This window comes from Arvicanthis niloticus, chromosome 13, assembly GCF_011762505.2.
Source record: "Arvicanthis niloticus isolate mArvNil1 chromosome 13, mArvNil1.pat.X, whole genome shotgun sequence".
NCBI classification, from domain to species: domain Eukaryota; kingdom Metazoa; phylum Chordata; class Mammalia; order Rodentia; family Muridae; genus Arvicanthis; species Arvicanthis niloticus.
Window position 1 is genome coordinate 13,893,268 of NC_047670.1, and position 18,783 is coordinate 13,912,050.

The window sequence follows — 18,783 nt, forward strand, 5'->3', positions numbered from 1 at the left end:
ATCAGAAGAAATAAGGCAGGCTTTTGTCAAGAAAAAAACGCATGGACCTCTATAATTCTCATGAATAATTCCCAACAAAAGCTAAAAGGCACAAGATATCCTTGCTATATAACAGAAATCTTTATTATAACCAGTAAGATCACTGTTAATTTCCATTAATAACTATATTTCCAAAGACAGAAACTTTCTTTGTTTTTATTTTTCATACAATCATTTAGGCGTGGTGTATGCCTGTGTGGTGAGTGCATGGCAGGGAGTAAAAGGTCAAGATCTGCTTGCCTGCCTTTCAGGGCCCTCTCCTTTATTTTTATATTGTATTTTCCTTTCCTCTCTCCAAATCCTTTCAAATTCACAGTCTCTTTCATTGCTTGTTTTTCATGCAGATATGTGTATACACACACACACACACACACACACACACACACACACACACACACTCATTTCTAGATATTACCTGCTTAGCTAGTATCCTATCATTCACATGGAGATCTCACCACTGACTGTTTAGTATGGGATAACGGTTGGTGTGCTCTCCCCAGGAATGTCTACGTCTCCCGCTCTCGGCAGACCTTCGTTGCCTGTAGTTCTTCACATCGGGCTGCGGCCTTGTGGGTTTTCCCGTCTACTCTGGCTTGTCTATTGATATCCTTTTCAGTTCATGCTTGGACAGTCATGTTGGTGAGCCTTTCTGGGTGTAGCTTCTGACATCACTAGGAGACACCGTCTCACAGCAAACGCCCTAATCTCTGGCTCTTACAGTTCTGTCCTCCTTCTCTAGAATGCTCGCCGAACCTTTAGATACAGAATCCTTTATTTTTCAAGATAGGATCTTAGTGAACTTGGAGGTTTCTGTTCAGCTAGACTGGCCGGCCAGGAAACCCCCAGGAGCTGCCTCTGCTTCCTCAGCTCCTCAGCATGGAGCTTAGTCGGGATTTCTGTGAGTGCTGGGGAGTCACAGTCATGTCCTTATGCTCACACAGAGAACACTTTACCTGCTAAGCCATCTTCGCAACCCCTCTAAATAAAATTTTGCAGAAACAATATGTAGGCTACCTCTGGAAGGCACTAAATACAAGTAGGTACTGTTTGATGGAACTAATACTTTGTGACTTTTGCTTTTAGGTAGGTAAACATAATAACCTAGCAAATATGAACTTTCAAATAGAATAGTCTAATAGGTAATTGAAGATGGTTTCCCTGGATCTTATTATGCTCATAAAAGTATCACAACACTAGCAACAACAATATTGCAAAATAACAATTTGCTATCGCCAATGACAGCAGCAGCAGGCACCAGGAAATGGAAGCTCTTGTGAGAAGGGAGGGGGAGTGGCCCCAGACACGATGCTTGTCCTGAGATCTGCATCTGCTTCATTAACTTTTGTTTTTAAAAATGCGATTTCTTAGGCAGTATGTATTTATTGATCAAGAGATGTTATAACACATGAATTAAATGGTTACTCACCTAGTAGATCCGAGGCTCTCAAATTTTCTTTTAGAAATATAACAGAAATGATGGCACTACCTACAAAGAAAATTGCCATTAGTAGTAGTTCCAACATAAAAACATGTATTATTCAGCATGTATTATTGTGCTTGGGGCAGTGCCAGTATTCAGGGAGGGCTCCATAAGTTTACTGAATGAGTGTGTGGAGAAGAAGGGTGAGATGGAGGGAAGAAGAAAGGGAGGCAGGGGGAGAGGAGAGAAGAGAAAAGAAGACAGGAGGTGTGGGGAGAGAGAGAGAGTCAGGAAACCCTGGGAAAGCCAAGGAAGCTGAGAATGATTTAAAAATCTATGTATTTCAAATATACTGCATACCACAGTCCATCGACTCCAGCCCATCAACTCCAGCATTCCCCCCAACGCCTGCCAGTCTAGGTTGCTCCTGGTTCTTTCTCCTTCCTACAGCACACCCAGGTCATCCACCCCCCATCAACCTGCCGCTGGCCCAGCTCAGGTTAACAGCACTCCTCTGCTTAACAGCACAACAGCATCTGTCCTGACATCTTACTCCCCAGTTCTCCATGCCACCACCAGAGTAATCTTTCTAAAGATTTCTTAAATCTCTAATTTTTTTTGTTATTTACAGGGCAAAGACCTGAGCTGCTGACTGTGACCTTCAGTGACAGCCATGATCTCTCTCCTGCTACTTTCCTCATATTTGCCCTCAATTTTGCTTCTATTCTGTGCTTATCTTTTCTAAAATATATAATAATAATAATTTCCAGATCTGCCACTTGTTTTTATGCTCATGACTTCTACGAGTACAACTGCCTATTCTGTGATCCAACTCTAAACTCAAGATCAGATTTGACTGAGCTGAACACTCGACTCTTTTCTTGAGATAGAGTCTGTCTGTAGTTTTTCATCTCATCTGAGACTTATTTTCTTGTCTTCAGCTTTTTCTTCTGTGTTGTGTCTCATTCTTCCAAGAATGGTGCATACTGCTGGACTCTCAGAGCTGAGCCTCTCAGAGCTGCTATGGCCTCAGGGTCAAGGAGTAAGTTTGACATTTGCATTATTCTCCTTGTAGGCTCATTCCTTGATGAATTCAGGCATTGGAGAACTCAAAATTGCAATCATAAAAAAGATGCATAGTATAACCGAGCTTTAAAATCTAGTGTCTTTAGTGGGCCACTTTGAGCTCAGGTTGGGAGCACCTTGGCTGTAGGTTTTATTTAAACATCTAGTTGAGTCTTTGAAAGTAAAACTGGAGGAAAGAATGTTTTCATAACAGTAGTGTTATCTAGAGAAAACTACAGCTGATATGTGGATGTTTTACCTTCTCAGCTGAGATCCAACTATCAAACACTGCTTCCTCAGTTACTATGGAAGCAGCGATTTGCTATGTCATTAAAAATTCTTCATAGACATAATTTTAATGTCTGTATAATGACACATTATGTGAATGAGTTACATTTTAAATATGACTATGCCTGGTGCTCTAGTGACTTATTTAAAATAAGGTAATGATTTTATACCCAAGGCTTTCACTTTAAGTGAGCTGGGATGCTCATGTGGTTCCCACCCCAGGCTTCCACTTGAGCCCATCTTTGCTCCTGCATAATCTTCCTGTGCAAGTTACACATCTGAATGGAAGTTTCACAGAGAATAATCCAGCTGGGAGGAATGTTTATCAAGTCTATATTTAATTGGGTGGTTTGATTCTAAAACATCAAAGCAAGATTTTCTATAGACAAACAAATATGAATATTAAATTATCAAATTAAGTCTATTAGGAATTGAGTTTAATACAGGCATGAGAATGTATGTAAAATTTCTGTCCTTTTTAGAAATCTATAATTTCATTAAGACAAAAACTGACAGTATGGTATGAAGTTTACACTTAAACAGAAATTTTCAAATACATCTTAACACATGCTGAAAAAAATTTTACAATGTAGTTCTATTTGCAGGTCTAGACAATACTAAAAATTGATAGATCTCATGATTCAAGACAGTATTTTGGATATCAGTTAATCTGAAGATTTTGTATTCTCAGGTGAACCACTACCCCTATATGAAAGTTTATCTCCTGAGCCCAGGGTTGTAAAGTCACTCAGTCCTTGAATTGACTCAGTGGAATCTGTGCTGTCAGTAACTGAACCTGACACAAGCGGTTTCAGGGTTCAAAGCTGAAAAACAAAACAAAACAACAAAAAAGAGGGAGAGGGGCCCCAAGATTTCTCACCCTCAGAGTAGAGGCCCCTCTTCCATCTCCCACAGGCCCTCCTGCAATTCTTGAGCCAATAGCTTAGATGGACAAACTGATATAGCTTTGTAATTGGAAAAAGTTTCTTTTCCCCCTCCAATTTCAAGAATGAGCACCTCTAAGGCAGAGTGGTCTGCCTCTATATACTCTCTATAAACTTTCCCTCTCCAGTCAGTTTCCATCATCAAAAGGCAGCTTTGGTAAGTCAGAACTGGCTTTGTCCTTTGTGGGCCACTTTGAGCTCAGGTTGGGAGCACCTTGGCTGTAGGTTGTAGGATTAACAGACTTTAAAATTTTTTTTTTAAATTTTTAAAACAGTCTCTCATAGTCCTTATTTATGGTGCCAATGACATGTTTTTTAAAAAGGTGAAATATTCTGGACATAGAACCAATTTATTAGTTAGATATTCTACTGTTTCACCATTTCCCCAATCAGGCCCTGAATTTTAGACAAAATGATTCCACCCATCTCCCTTCCTCCCTGCCTCAACCCTTCCACCCTCAATTAATATACCAGTAAGAGCCAAAAAACTACACACATGCTAGGCTGTAAAAATGCAGTTAACACTATTGGGAAGAAGGCTGTGGGTTATGGATATGTTCTTTGAAGATTGACAGTATCTTTGCTTTCCCACATCCCAGTTCTGCAGGTTTTGTCCTTCATGGAAGGCCCACCTTAGCAAAGCGCAGAACAGGTTGCCTTGAAACACCTTTCCCCTCCAGTGGGATGGGTGTGCAAACTATACAGCTTGAACAATTTAAAGCATTTGAGTTGTGCTGCAGGACACAAACCATGCTGGCTCTTCAAAGGACATCTTCTCAAGCCACCTCTATGGTGTCAAGACAAGTACAACTTCTTCCCGCCTCCTTGAAACCCAGAGTCAGAGGTGACAGGGGCTGGTACTCAACAGGGCTAATTCTTGTCGTCTATTTTGTCATCATCCTCTGAGGGGTAGGAATGCCATGTTAGCCTTTCCTCATAGAAGGATATGACAACCTGTGGGCACTTGACATTGGCTTCCATGGCAGGGACTAGGTCAGCCTCGTCAGAGTTTTTCTATTTCATCAGGGACACGAGTTCTCCACTGGAGTCAGTAGCTCCAATAATCCCCTCTGGCTCCAAACCCAGTGCATAGCCTTGGCGTTTCTGATTCTTCTTTCTCCTTTGGCTTGCTTGCCTCTCCTTTATCTTCAGAACCAGAATCAGCTTTGCGCTTGCCTCCCTCGGATTTATTTGTCTCACAGCTATTTTCTGTGACTGTAGAAACTCAGCAATAAGGTCAGGGCAATCCAGATTCTCTTCTGGCTCCCGAGTGTTGTCCTCATCTGAGAAACCCTTCCACACTAGAAGATATTCCACCTTGCCCTTGACAACTGATCTTTTCCACCACGTATTCCTCTTTCTCTTCTTCCAGTATCTTCTACACTTTATTCTTGTTTTGTTTTTTTCCCCATAGTACCTGCTAGCTTTCTGGTGTGAAGGGTGACACTCGTCGCAGCGCCAGAGAGTCCGAGAGGAATCGTTGGGCGGTCAGAGGCAGTAGCGCCCAAAGGAGCAAAAAGCTGTGTGGCCTCAAGTCGAGCGTCCGGCTGAAGCAGCGTACCGCAGGCCCCGCCAACAGCCCTCCCCTCAGTGGAACACAAGAGCCTTTCCAAAATTTCTGTCTTAAGATAGAAATAACTCAAAAAAAAAAAAAAAACAAAAAAAAAAAAACAAAAAAAAAAACCCACCAGAATCCTGTGTTCAGAGGCTTAGAAAGGAATGAAGACCAACAACTTTACAAACTCCATCATAAAAACCTGGACAAAGACTGTTTCCAGCTGGAAAGGGACAGAGTAACAAATACCTGCTGTGGCTGCATGAAGAACACTGCATCTCATTACAGCAACCCTAGCGATGGCAAACTCACAGCCAAGGGCTGCGGGAAGATGGCACACTCTGCTTCCACAGAATGAGGAAAATACAGACTAGGAGGGACACCTACCTAGTCCCGAATGTCACAAATGGGACACTGAAGTTACGAGGAGGTTGTGCATTTTCTTTCTGATCTCACCTGAGGCTGGCAAGCCAGCTGAGCTCGGGCAGGCATCTGCTCTTTCCCCCCCAGCCCAAGGCTCTCTCAGTGCACTCTGCTTCCCTTGAGATCAGAAAGGACAGACTTCCTTTTCCTTTGTTGCTAAGCCATGGCTTCATAAATAATGTAACTTTCATATTGAAGTGGGGAAAATGTCATATAGGAAATAATTTCATTGCTTCAAGCCAAAAGGATACAACTGTAATAAAGACTTAAAATATATGACATGCACTGAACTGTGCTAACTGCCACAAAATTATGTTTTATGAAACAAATATGCTCTTCTTCCTCTTCTTCCTCGCTACAAGAATTCAGAACTCCAATGCACTTCTATACATGAAAATTTGCTACCAAAGTGGTGTGTGTGTGTGTGTGTGTGTGTGTGTGTGTGTATGTGCACTACTCTTGCCTGTGCATGTGGAGACCAGAGGGGATGTTGTTGGGTGCCTTTATGATTCTCTGCCATATTTAAGAAATTCATTCATTTTATTTTAAATTCTGTGTATGTGTGTGTGACTATGTGGGTATGTGTGCATGAATGCAGAGGTGTCAGGTCCCCTGGAGCTGGAGTTACAGGTAGTTGTGAGCATCCTGATATGACTGCTGAGAATCCCACTCAGGTCCTCTGGAAGAGCGACACATGCTCTTAACTGCTGAGCCAGGTTTTAAGTCCTCTACCTTAGTTTTTAGGACAGAGTCTCTAACTGAATCTGGACCTCATTGCTTCAACTAGACTAGCTGCCGGTGAGCCCTGGGATCTGTTACTGTGCCTCACCCTAGTGCCGGGTAATAGATATGCGCATGAATGCCTACTTCATTGCTTCTAGTGGGTGCCAGATCCGAACCATCTCTCCAGCTCCTCTACCAAGTTTTTTATATAGAATAAAATATTTAGTAAAGTAATATAAGTAACATATTACTGTGATGAATTTGTTTGTACCACATTTATATGCAACTCTGGGTGAAATATGAGTTGTACCAAGCTCTCTGGCCTATCTGAGTAACAGCTGATGACATGAGTTCCAAGTAGAGTAGTGCATTTTTAAAATGAGCAGAAAAAGACCAAAGTGTTCCCATACATCTCTATAAACAGAGACCGACCCAGCTCAACTGGTTGTTGTTTTACCAATAACCATTGCCCAATGAACAACTAGAGCAAGATTGATTTTACTCTTACAGTAACACGTACTATTTAAAGTCTAAAAGAGCATAAAGATCAATAGTTTTAAAAACCATCCAGACAGCACACCTGCAGGCCTGTGCCAGTGTAACCATCCAGACAGCACACCTGCAGGTCTGTGCCAGTGTAACCATCCAGACAGCACACCTGCAGGCCTGTGCCAGGTGTAACCATCCAGACAGCACACCTGCAGGCCTGTGCCAGGTGTAACCATCCAGACAGCACACCTGCAGGCCTGTGCCAGGTGTAACCATCCAGACAGCACACCTGCAGGTCTGTGCCAGTGTAACCATCCAGACAGCACACCTGCAGGTCTGTGCCAGGTGTAACCATCCAGACAGCACACCTGCAGGTCTGTGCCAGTGTAACCATCCAGACAGCACACCTGCAGGCCTGTGCCAGTGTAACCATCCAGACAGCACACCTGCAGGCCTGTGCCAGGTGTAACCATCCAGACAGCACACCTGCAGGTCTGTGCCAGGTGTAACCATCCAGACAGCACACCTGCAGGCCTGTGCCAGGTGTACCCATCCAGACAGGACACCTGCAGGTCTGTGCCAGTGTAACCATCCAGACAGCACACCTGCAGGCTTGTGCCAGGTGTAACCATCCAGACAGCACACCTGCAGGTCTGTGCCAGGTGTAACCATCCACACAGCACACCTGCAGGCCTGTGCCAGGTGTAACCATCCAGACAGCACACCTGCAGGTCTGTGCCAGGTGTAACCATCCAGACAGGACACCTGCAGGCCTGTGCCAGGTGTAACCATCCAGACAGCATACCTGCAGGCCTGTGCCAGGTGTAACCATCCAGACAGCACACCTGCAGGCCTGTGCCAGGTGTAACCATCCAGACAGCACACCTGCAGGTCTGTGCCAGGTGTAACCATCCAGACAGCACACCTGCAGGCCTGTGCCAGGTGTACCCATCCAGACAGCACACCTGCAGGTCTGTGCCAGTGTAACCATCCAGACAGCACACCTGCAGGCCTGTGCCAGGTGTAACCATCCAGACAGCACACCTGCAGGTCTGTGCCAGGTGTAACCATCCACACAGCACACCTGCAGGCCTGTGCCAGGTGTAACCATCCAGACAGCACACCTGCAGGTCTGTGCCAGGTGTAACCATCCAGACAGGACACCTGCAGGCCTGTGCCAGGTGTAACCATCCAGACAGCATACCTGCAGGCCTGTGCCAGGTGTAACCATCCAGACAGCACACCTGCAGGTCTGTGCCAGGTGTAACCATCCAGACAGCACACCTGCAGGCCTGTGCCAGGTGTACCCATCCAGACAGCACACCTGCAGGTCTGTGCCAGTGTAACCATCCAGACAGCACACCTGCAGGCCTGTGCCAGTGTAACCATCCAGACAGCACACCTGCAGGCCTGTGTCAGGTGTAACCATCCAGACAGCACACCTGCAGGCCTGTGCCAGGTATAACCATCCAGACAGCACACCTGCAGGCCTGTGCCAGGTATAACCATCCAGACAGCACACCTGCAGGCCTGTGCCAGGTGTAACCATCCAGACAGCACACCTGCAGGTCTGTGCCAGGTGTAACCATCCAGACAGCACACCTGCAGGCCTGTGCCAGGTGTAACCATCCAGACAGCACACCTGCAGGCCTGTGCCAGGTGTAACCATCCAGACAGCACACCTGCAGGCCTGTGCCAGGTGTAACCATCCAGACAGCACACCTGCAGGCCTGTGCCAGGTGTAACCATCCAGACAGCACACCTGCAGGTCTGTGCCAGGTGTAACTAATGACAACTTTGACTGAGGCACATCTACGTTTGGAGGCTTGCTTGAGTAGAAGCTGGTGACTTCTTGGCTACGTAACCTCCAAGACACAGAGAGTACTCACAGAGGTTGCTGATTAATTACTAGGTACTTTGCAGGAAAAAAAAGAGCATAAGGAAAACCAGGATAAAACACATGCTTTCTAGGCACTCAATAGTTGCAGAGAGCCAATAATGCTCACCATTCAGGCAGATGACTTTCCCAAGTAAAACTCAGTGTTTAAAGTCAATGAGCTGCTATTCTTGTAAGTAGGAAATGTTTACAGAATCGGCCGCCTCTTCCCTCCAAGCTTATCAACTCCTGTCAGTGGATGTGTTGCTGCAGCTCTTCAGAGGATCATCTTATCTTGGGGCTGAATATAAGGTTTGTAAACGGGGCCTGAGCTGAGCTGAGCTGAGCTGAGCTGTCTTCAGCTCCTCAACTCACTATGCTGAAGGAAAGTCGCAGTTAGAAAGTGTGAGTCTGGCTCATGAAGCAGAGTAAAGAAAATCAGACCTGAAAACCTTCCCTGTCCTTTGGTTGTTTAAAATGTCACTGAGGGTGAAAACTAGAAGTTCGTTGGAGAGCTCTGGGCCATGGGGCTGCAGAGGACGGCTGGACACTGGGCTGAGATGGTAGACCCTGGGTTCTAGCTTGGTTTCTGTCAAGCTGTGGTAGTACACACAAGTTAAAACCTTACCTTCACTTCTTGGCTGGTGAGATGAAGCCAGTGACCCCATTCTGGTTACATATGCAACTGCCAGTGATTTAACAGCACACAAATGAAGCCCTGTCTCCTGTGCTTTTTAAATGTCACTTCACAAATGTGAGGAAAAACCAAGAGACAGGCTTCCTGCTCTCTGTGATAACTGGGGTCTGTGGTGAAGGTGTGACAGATACACCAACCACCCTTCCCTTACTAACAGATGGTTCAGGAGATTCACCAGTAGGGAAAGACACTCATACTCACTACTTAATAGTAAATAAATGGCCACAAATATGAACAATTCATAACCCAGAGCAGATCAGCACAGGGAAATGTCCAAATCTACCAGTCATAATAACAGAAAGGCAAGACAAAGCAAGTGCTGAAGCAGGCGCTGTTTCCCACAGGTAAGGTTCAGTGCTGAGGGAAGCAGTGGGTTCATTACCTTCTACATCATGCCTGCTGCAGGGACTGACAGAATCTGTATAGACAGTCATCTCATAACCATTTGTGAACACGGAACGGTTCACATTCTTTGACCTGTATCTGGAAATCTGTCTCTTTTTTTTTTTCAATATTCTTTTATTGAATATTTTCTTTATTTACATTTCAAATGTTATCCCCTGTCCTGGTTTCCCCTCCAGAAACTGCCTATCCCATCCCTCCTCCCTCTGCTTCTCTGAGGGTGTTCCCCTACCCCCACCCACTCCCGCCTCCCCACTCTGGCACTCCCCTACACTGGGGCATTGAGCCTTCACAGGACCAAGGGTCTCTCCTCCCATTGATGCTCGACAAGGCCATCCTTTGCTACATATGCAGCTGGAGCCATGGGTCCCTCCATGTGTACTCTTTGGTTGGTGGTTTAGTCCCTGGAAGCTCAGGGGGAGGGGGCTCTGGTTGGTTGATATTGTTGTTCTTCCTATGGGGTTGCAAATCCCTTAAGCTCCTTCAGTCCTTCTCCTAACTCCTTCATTGGGAACTCTGTGCTCAGTCCAACTTCTGTATATGTCTCTGTGCGAGCCAACTTCTGTATATGTCAAGCTCTGACAGAGCCTCTCAGGAGACAGCTATATCAGGCTCCTGTCAGCAAGCACTTCTTGGCATCCGCAATAGTGTCCAGGTTAGGTGACTGTATATGGGAATGGATCCCCTGGTGGGGCAGTCTCTGAATGGCCTTTCCTTCAGTCTCTGCTCCACACTTTGTCTCCATATTTCCTCCAGTGAGTATTTTGTTCTCCCTTCGAAGAAGGACTGAAGCATCTACACTTTGGTCTTCCTTCTTGAGCTTCATGTGTTCTGTGAATTGTATCTTGGGCATTCTAAGGTTTTGGGCTAATATCCACTTATTAGTGAGTGAATACCATGTGTGTTCTTTTGTGATTGGGTTACCTCACTCAGGATGATATTTTCTAGTTCCATCCATTTACCTAAGAATTTCTCGAATCCATTGTTTTTAATAGCTGAGTAATACTCCATTATGCAAATGTACCATTTTTTTGTATCCATTCCTCTGTTGAAGGACATCTGAGTTGTTTCCAGCTTCTGGCTATTATAAATAAGGCTTCTATGAACATAGTGGAGCATATGTCCTTGTTATATGTTGGAGCATCTTCTGGGTATATGCCCAGGAGTGGTATAGCTGGGTCCTCAGGTAATGCTATGTCCAATTTTCTGAGGAACTGCCCAGAATGATTTCCAGAGTGGTTGTATCAGCTTGCAATCCCACCAACAACAGAGGAGTGTTCTTCTTTCTCCACATCCTTGCCAGCATCTGCTGTCACCCGAGTTTTTGATCTTAGCCATTCTGACTGGTGTGAGGTGGAATCTCAGGGTAGTTTTGATTTGCATTTTCCTGATGACTAAGGATGTTGAACATTTCTTTAGGTGCTTCCCAGCCATTCGGTATCCCTCAGTTGATAATTCTTTGTTTAGCTCTACCCCATTTTTAAATAGGGTTATTTGATTCTCTGGAGTCTAACTTCTTGAGTTCTTTGTATATATTTCTGGAAATCTGTCTTAAGGTAGTGATTAAAAAAACTGAAAAGAGTCCTAACCTATCATTACAAAATTACTTTTCCATGGTGGAAAACTAGAACAGTATAAGGAGCCAGCAGTAATGGACAACCAATAAAAATTAGGATGGAAAATTGCAATGATAAGAAAAATATTTACATTGTGATATTTAAAAAATAAAATCATCATATATGATTATTATATAAACTATATAGATAATAATGGTGATTACTCTTTTTATAAAGATTTACTTGTAATATTTTAAAATTATGTATGTGTGTGTGTGCATGTTTGTGTATGTGTGAGGGGATGTGTGCATGGGCACAGGTGTCCTTGGACACCAGAGGTCTTGGACCCCTCTGCAGCTGGAGGTGCAGGTAACAGTTGTGAGTTGCCCGTGTGTGTGTTGGGAACTGACCTTGGGTCCTCTGCAAGAGCAGTATGGGTCTTAACTAAGCCATATCTCCATCTCAGGAGTGACTATTCTATGGAGAATTCTACATGGAATAATTACTCCAAGGAGACAGGCATCACTATCCTTCATAAATGAGGAAGCTGAGAGTTGGGGAGGGTCAGCTCATCACACAGTGTCACAGAGACTCCAGAGACACAGACAGAATCACAATTTTTAAAAAAGTCAAATGAGCACAAATGAGCAAAAAATGCACAAGGGGTGCATTTTAGTGTATTACCTAGGAGGGATGCATTTTAGTGTATTACCTAGGAGGGGTGCATTTTAGTGTATTACCTATGAGGGATGCATTTTAGTGTATTACCTAGGAGGGGTGCATTTTAGTGTTCTTTCGGATAATATAGTAGTCACAGTTAACAATATGCACTGCATATTTTAAATTGTTAAATAGATCTTAAATGTTCTTAACAAAATATGTTGGTGAGCTGACAGATACGTTAACTATTTGACTTGATCATTCCACAAAACATCACACTGTACTTTGTAAAGATATACCATTATTGTTCATTAATTAAACAGGTAATTTAATTATTAAAAATTAATTCTAAAAGATTAAATATACCAAAACATAAACTGTTTTTATAGGAGCTATGGTGGAGCAAAAGCCTTGATCAAGGATATTACCCACAAGGAGAAAGGATATAAAATCTTCTATTAATGCAAAATAGTGCATCCAAGGGCAGTTTATGTATTTGCTTAGCCTTGAAATTTCAATGCTCTTTGGTCAGGCAGACTCTCAGCAACGATTATAATGTAACATTATCTGTGAGTCATGATGCTTTCTTTTGACCATTGTGAATCACTCAGGTTAGCAATTAGAATGGAGATTCATTCTGCTCAAGGTTGACATGACACACACAGACACACACAGATGCAGGCCAAGCACACTTTTGGTGGCTTTAGCTAAATCTTAGATGCTGAAGAGCCAGTCTCAGAAGTAGGTATGTGCACTGGTGTTAGGCTTCCTGATTTATGAAGAAATCAACCCCTAGGTTCTTCTCTGAAATCACTCAGTATATGAGGCTCGGTGCAAGACTGGCTATTACCAAGGAAGAGTTATTTAGTGTAATGTGGTCAAGAGCTGTGTTCTAAGATTCATAAAAAGTCAGGATGGGAAGGTGAGGGTGAGAAAGAGAGGGGGAACAGAAGGAGGAGGAAAGAAAGGAGGGAGGGAGAGAGACAGAGAGTTTATATGAAGTTTGATTTGGGTTTATTTCTGTAATCAAGCACAACCTTCATTAACAGTTAACCTCAAAGGCAGATTTTAACACATTAGGTTAGATCTTTGTGTTTTTATAATAATAGATGAACTAGGGGCTGGAGAGATGGCGCAGTGGTGGAAAGCACTCAGTGCTATGGAGAGGACCTGAGTTCAGCTCCCAGTATGTACCTGTGGCTCACACCGGTTTGTAACTGTTATGGGACTCTGACCTCTCTGGATTCTAGGTTCCTTTGTGGTGTACATACATATATGCAGGCAAACACTCATATACATGAAATAAAAATCAAGAAATCTAAAAAAATGACTGTTCTATTTAAAACGTATGACTCTAAGGTGTTTGTGTTCTTGAAGTTTTAACTATTTCTGTCCCAAGTAATGTTTTTGAACTAAAGGGTTAAAATAAAAAAAAACATCACAACTGCTCACATGTGCATGGCAGGTCTCATTTTTAATGATCTGGTCACTTTTACTTATTTTACTCCAATTTAACCCTTTATTTTCACTTTTACTTTGGTGGTGCCAGGAAAACCAGGGCCTCGTGTATGGTAGGTAGGAACCAGGGCCTCGTGTGTGGTAGGTAGGAACCAGGGCCTCGTGTGTGGTAGGTAGGAACCAGGGCCTCGTGTGTGGTAGGTAGGAACCAGGGCCTCGTGTGTGGTAGGTAGGCAGTTACTCTGCCCCAACCTATGTCCACTATTTTTAAAAGATAAACATAACCTAAAAGTTAACATACACTCACACGCACATGCACACATACACTTTGTTGAACGTTATAAATCCTAGTACCTATAGGGACAAGTTAGGTAACAGCTAAAGACAAAAAGACAAGGATCGTTGTTGGGCTGTGGTGATGAAGGGGTGTTCCATGGTGAGGGAGCTTCAGTGGCAGTGGTGACTAGGCATGTAGGCTGTGGTGATGGTGGTGGTTAGTCTGTGGTGAGGAGGAGTAGTGGCCATGAGAAACTATACAAGATCCATGGCAGATGCAGTCCTTATTCAACCTGACTGCAAGTCCAGTGCTTCCAAATTGGATTTTTAAAGAATAGTTTGTGTGATGTGGTCTAACTAACTTTTAAACGTAAGGACATCAATTCGGGTCCCTTAAAAGCACTGAGTCAAACAATACAAAGCTGGCCAGTTCTAGTAATAGGCACCAGTGATGGGAACACTGGTATATAAGCTCTGACCTAATCTACAAGTGGGAATTTCATCATCACCAAGACATTCAACTTTTTGTTTTAACCTCTATGATAGTAGGAAAGACAGCATGTTGATACTATGAGAAACCAGAAGGCAAAACAGTAATAAAAATTCCTTTGTCAAAAATATCTCAAACTCTACGCATGAAAAGAATGTATTTACATAATAACGCTACAAACAGAACTAAGGAGAAAATGTCTGGCTGTGGTTTCTGGCCACTATATGGTAGCTTTATTGCACTGTTGAAAGCAAACCACCAGAACACTTCCCTGTCAGCCACAATCAGGCCTCACCCCTGTGGACACAGTGAGCGTGCTCACAGGCTCAGTCAACTCTAACCGTGTTGAGGTATGGCTCTACAATTATCATCCCCACTAGCTGTAGAATTTTTAGAAAAAAAAAAAAATGTATGTCAACTGCAATTCCAGGGAGTTAGGATTTGAAGCTTTGAGGATGTGACGGTTTGAAGGCTGTTTTCTTATGCTGAGAAGGTTTCCTACCATCTGTCTGTGCTGGAAGGGATGAAAGTGTCAAGAAGCTCATTTTGATGAAAAAAGTTCCATTCTATTAATTGAGGATAACAAAGATACTGATTGCTCAACAGGGATTTGTATAATTCCAGATGAGGACATTTGTCTGGATAAGAACAGTATTCCTCTCCTTTCTACATTTTCCTTGACATGCATTAATGACCTGAAAAGTCTCCCTCCTCCAAAAAAATAAAAAAAGGTAAAAATGCCACCATTGACAACATCAATTCTGTATTATAAATTTAATAGGCCATTACTTCATTGTCAGTAATTTGTCTAGAAATAGTTTGTGGCATTCTCAAAAAAAAAAAAAAAAAAGATGGATGGAAAACATGTTTCAAATAAAGCTTTAGAATTCAGCAATGTCTTCTGCCTGAGAACGTTTGAGCAGACATAAAATTAAAACGTCAGAGCTTTAATCCACACGGTTTATATAAGCTAGGTTTTAGACAAATGTGCTGAAGAAAAAATGCAAGCCATGTGGAAAAGAGGTATTTTCTGCATATTTTCAGCACTAAAACCAATCTGCATGTGAAATGCTGTCGCAGACGCCCATCATAGACATTTTTTGGGCTACAATGGGTTGATCACATCAGTGCTGAGCTTGCTGCTCCCAGGGACGGAGACTCTGTGGCATCAAGATTTGAGTAAGACTACACGTCACTGGCTCAGTGCTTTGCTTGTGTTTCCTCTCATTTGTTTCTAATAAAAATCTTGGAGACCAAAGTTTCTGCTTGACATGACTTCTCTGGAATTTCAAAAGACCCCAGTAAGGCTGCAGGCTGCACTCTGACCGTCCTCTAATGGACTGCAGACACAGTTCAGTTAGGGTTTTTTGTCGGTGCCAGAGAACCCATGAACAACAGCACTCCCACAAAAGCTAGCTTATTAGGTATTCAGAGGGAGGGGATCAGGCGCAGGTCTGACTCTCACCCTGTCTGTTAGTTCCTGCCTTAATGCAAACAGTCAGGGAAACAGGGGAGCTGGTTTGAATTTCTGAGGAAAGTATTCTGGGCCAAGGAGAGCTTGCTGCTACTACTCGCTTTGTTCAATACGAAATTCCAAGTATTTGATTCCATCTAATCACTTCCAAATTCAATCTATTTCCTGCTCCTATTCTCCTTGGCCACCATTGAGAATGGTGTTTATGTGCCTCAAACAGCACCTGACTCGGTGGATACTTACTCAGTGTTCATGTCTTACCTTTAACTGTGTATCACCCACAGCACCATCAATACTTGTTAAGCAGTCTCTCTTAGGCTTGAAGTCAGTATGCTTGTAAGGACGGAACTGGAAAGTATCACTGGTGCTTCCTACTCAGGCCTCTCTGCAGCCTGGAGCCAGTGTCCTCCTGCACCCTCCTGCCAGCTGCCCTTGGATTGACTGACCTTATACTGCGTGAGATTCCCCATGAACCTCCTTTATTCCACATAGCCTCACTTTCTGGACTGTAGATAACTTCCTTATTTCTAACCATCTCTAAATCTATTTATAACATCGAGCTTAGTTAGAAAGGTATAAAATGGACAACAATTAAGCGTGAGGCCATATTCTGTAGATGCAGGAATGATCTCACTCACCCTCTTTGGAACAGGCTTAGGAACTTCCATGTGTTCACAGGGTGAATATTCTAGAGTATCTCCAGTGAGCTGACTAACCACTGTGCAGCGTCATAAATTGAAACCTCAGGTGGGAGAAGCGGCAGCTAAGAGTACATACTGTTCTTGCAGAGGACCTGAGTTTTGTTCCTGCCCCCATGTGGGTGTATCCATGGTGCGTATGTGTGTGTGTGTGTGTGTGTGTGTGTGTGTGTGTTTACAACCATCTGTAACTCCAGCTTCAGGACACCTGATGACTCTAGCGTCTGTAAGCACCTGCACTCACATGCACATAGCCATATCCTCCTTTTATTAAAAAAAAATAAATCTTAAAATTAAAACTAAAGGAGTCTTAAAAAAAAAAAACCTGCTGTCCATTTCATCAGTTTATCATTATATCCAGACCAACTCTGCAGGTTGTGTTGTATGAGGTTCCTGGGTCTCAGTTGACTGGAGAAACAGACACTTGGGTCACTGTGAACCTGGGGGAAGGCAAGTGTGAGTCAGGCCTTTGTTCACTGCCTCCCTCCCTGCCACACTACCGTGATGATGACTTCATCTGTGCAGGTGTTGAATAGGCAGTCACAGGTGCTACGAGTTCATGACTGGAGCAGTACTCTCATGTCTGGGAGATGCCATTTTATACTGGTTATCTCTGGTTCTCTTTAACCTTTGACTCTTAAAATCTTTCTGCTCCCTCTTCCAAGATGGTCCCTGAGCCTTCTATTTACTCTGAAAGGGTCTTAGTATGTAGCAATGGCTGGTCTAGTTCTTTCCACATCGTCCAGGTTGGCCTTGAGTTAGTGGCAAACCTCCTGCCTCAGTCTCCCCGGTGCTGTATTACAGGTGTGCACCATCATGCAGGTCCTGTATCTGTTTTATAAAGCATGCTTTGTCTTGGTTTGTTATTTAGAAATTCTGGAGTTTTACAATATGCTCATAGGGGAAGTGTGGAGGAGTTGAAGGGTAATTGCTGCTTCGTGGATGAACAAATGAGCTGAGAGGATTCTTCTTTCTGCTTCCTGCAAATTAACCACTGCATGGATAAGAACAATGCAAAGCATTCCCAAACTGGCTCATCCATTTTCAAGCAAGGGGCAAACTCCATTACAGAGAACACTGTACTTTGTTCCTATGCAGGGAGGATGCTCCTCATAAGTCCAGTGACAGCAGCCGGTGCGGCGGCGGGTCAGCCCGTGCTGCAGGTCAGCCGGTGCTCTAAGGTCACTCAAGTTTTACAGGTTTCCACGAGCCCCTCTGATAGAGCGACTACTTTTCTTGCCATTTGACAGGCTACTGATCTGAGGAATAAACATGGTTTAAACTACGTGCATGAGGATGTACAGCTGGCTAGGGCAGGAGTGAGGTCCACGCTGGCAGTGTGTCCCCAGAGCTGTGCATGACCTACTGGCTGCTTTTTGGGAGACTGGCCAGCCTAGAGAAGCACAAAAACAGACAGACATTTAGAATTAATTACACTGCAGCACAGCTAGTGCTGTAGTCAGAACAAGCATTAGGAACCGGATTGTCTGTGGAGAATGAAAGAGCCCTGGGCACACAGCCCCAAGAGCGTGAAGGCTGTTCCCCACTGCTATGTCTCTACACCTTGGCATGGCGCGGGTGGTGGGGGTGATGGGGGTGGTGTGGGTGGTGTGGGTGGTGTGGGTGGTGTGGGTGGTGTGGGTGGCGGGGGTGATGGGGGTAGTGGGGGTGGCGGGGGTGGTGGGGGTGGTGGGGGTGGCGGGGGTAGAGGAGGTGGCGGGTGTGACAGGAAGGGGTGGCGGGATTTAGGCTGAGCCTTTAGAAGGCCTGGGGTACTTGTGAGTATCACCTGAAGAGGTTTCTGCAGAGACTACTGTTTTTGAAGTTGCTCCTCAGAAAGGCGTCTATGGCCTGTGGGTTCTTGTTTACAGATCGACCTCTGAAGACACACAGTGGTCTAAACTCCATGGAATTTTTTATCTCCCAAACTTCAGATACTTGTGTGATTATGAAATCTCTATAAAATTTCATTTACATTTATTTATATATGTATGGCAGTCAGAGGACAGCCTGCAGGGGTGAGTTCTCTCCTTCCAGGGACAGGTCTATAAACGCACCACAATGTACACACACACACACACACACACACACACACACACACACGCACGCATGCAGACACACAAATTTAAAGGCAAAAGCCAGAAGAAAAATAATAAAGTATAATTATAAATATAAAGTATATACTATAGTATATAATACTATAAAGTAAAATGAAAGCATATGGTATCTTTTTTTTCTTAATTCAAAGAG

At 43.8% G+C, this 18,783-nt stretch overlaps 1 protein-coding gene across 2 annotated transcripts in view; it reads right to left on the reverse strand.

Moving 5' to 3' along the window:
- Nipal2 (NIPA like domain containing 2) overlaps window positions 1-18,783 on the reverse strand; it is an 84,578-nt gene that overhangs the window by 38,492 nt on the left and 27,303 nt on the right. For both annotated transcript variants that reach the window (XM_034517386.2, XM_034517387.2), the window contains exon 4: window positions 1,466-1,525. In XM_034517386.2, coding sequence (XP_034373277.1) covers window positions 1,466-1,525 — 60 coding nt within the window. The remainder of the gene's footprint in view (window positions 1-1,465; window positions 1,526-18,783) is intronic.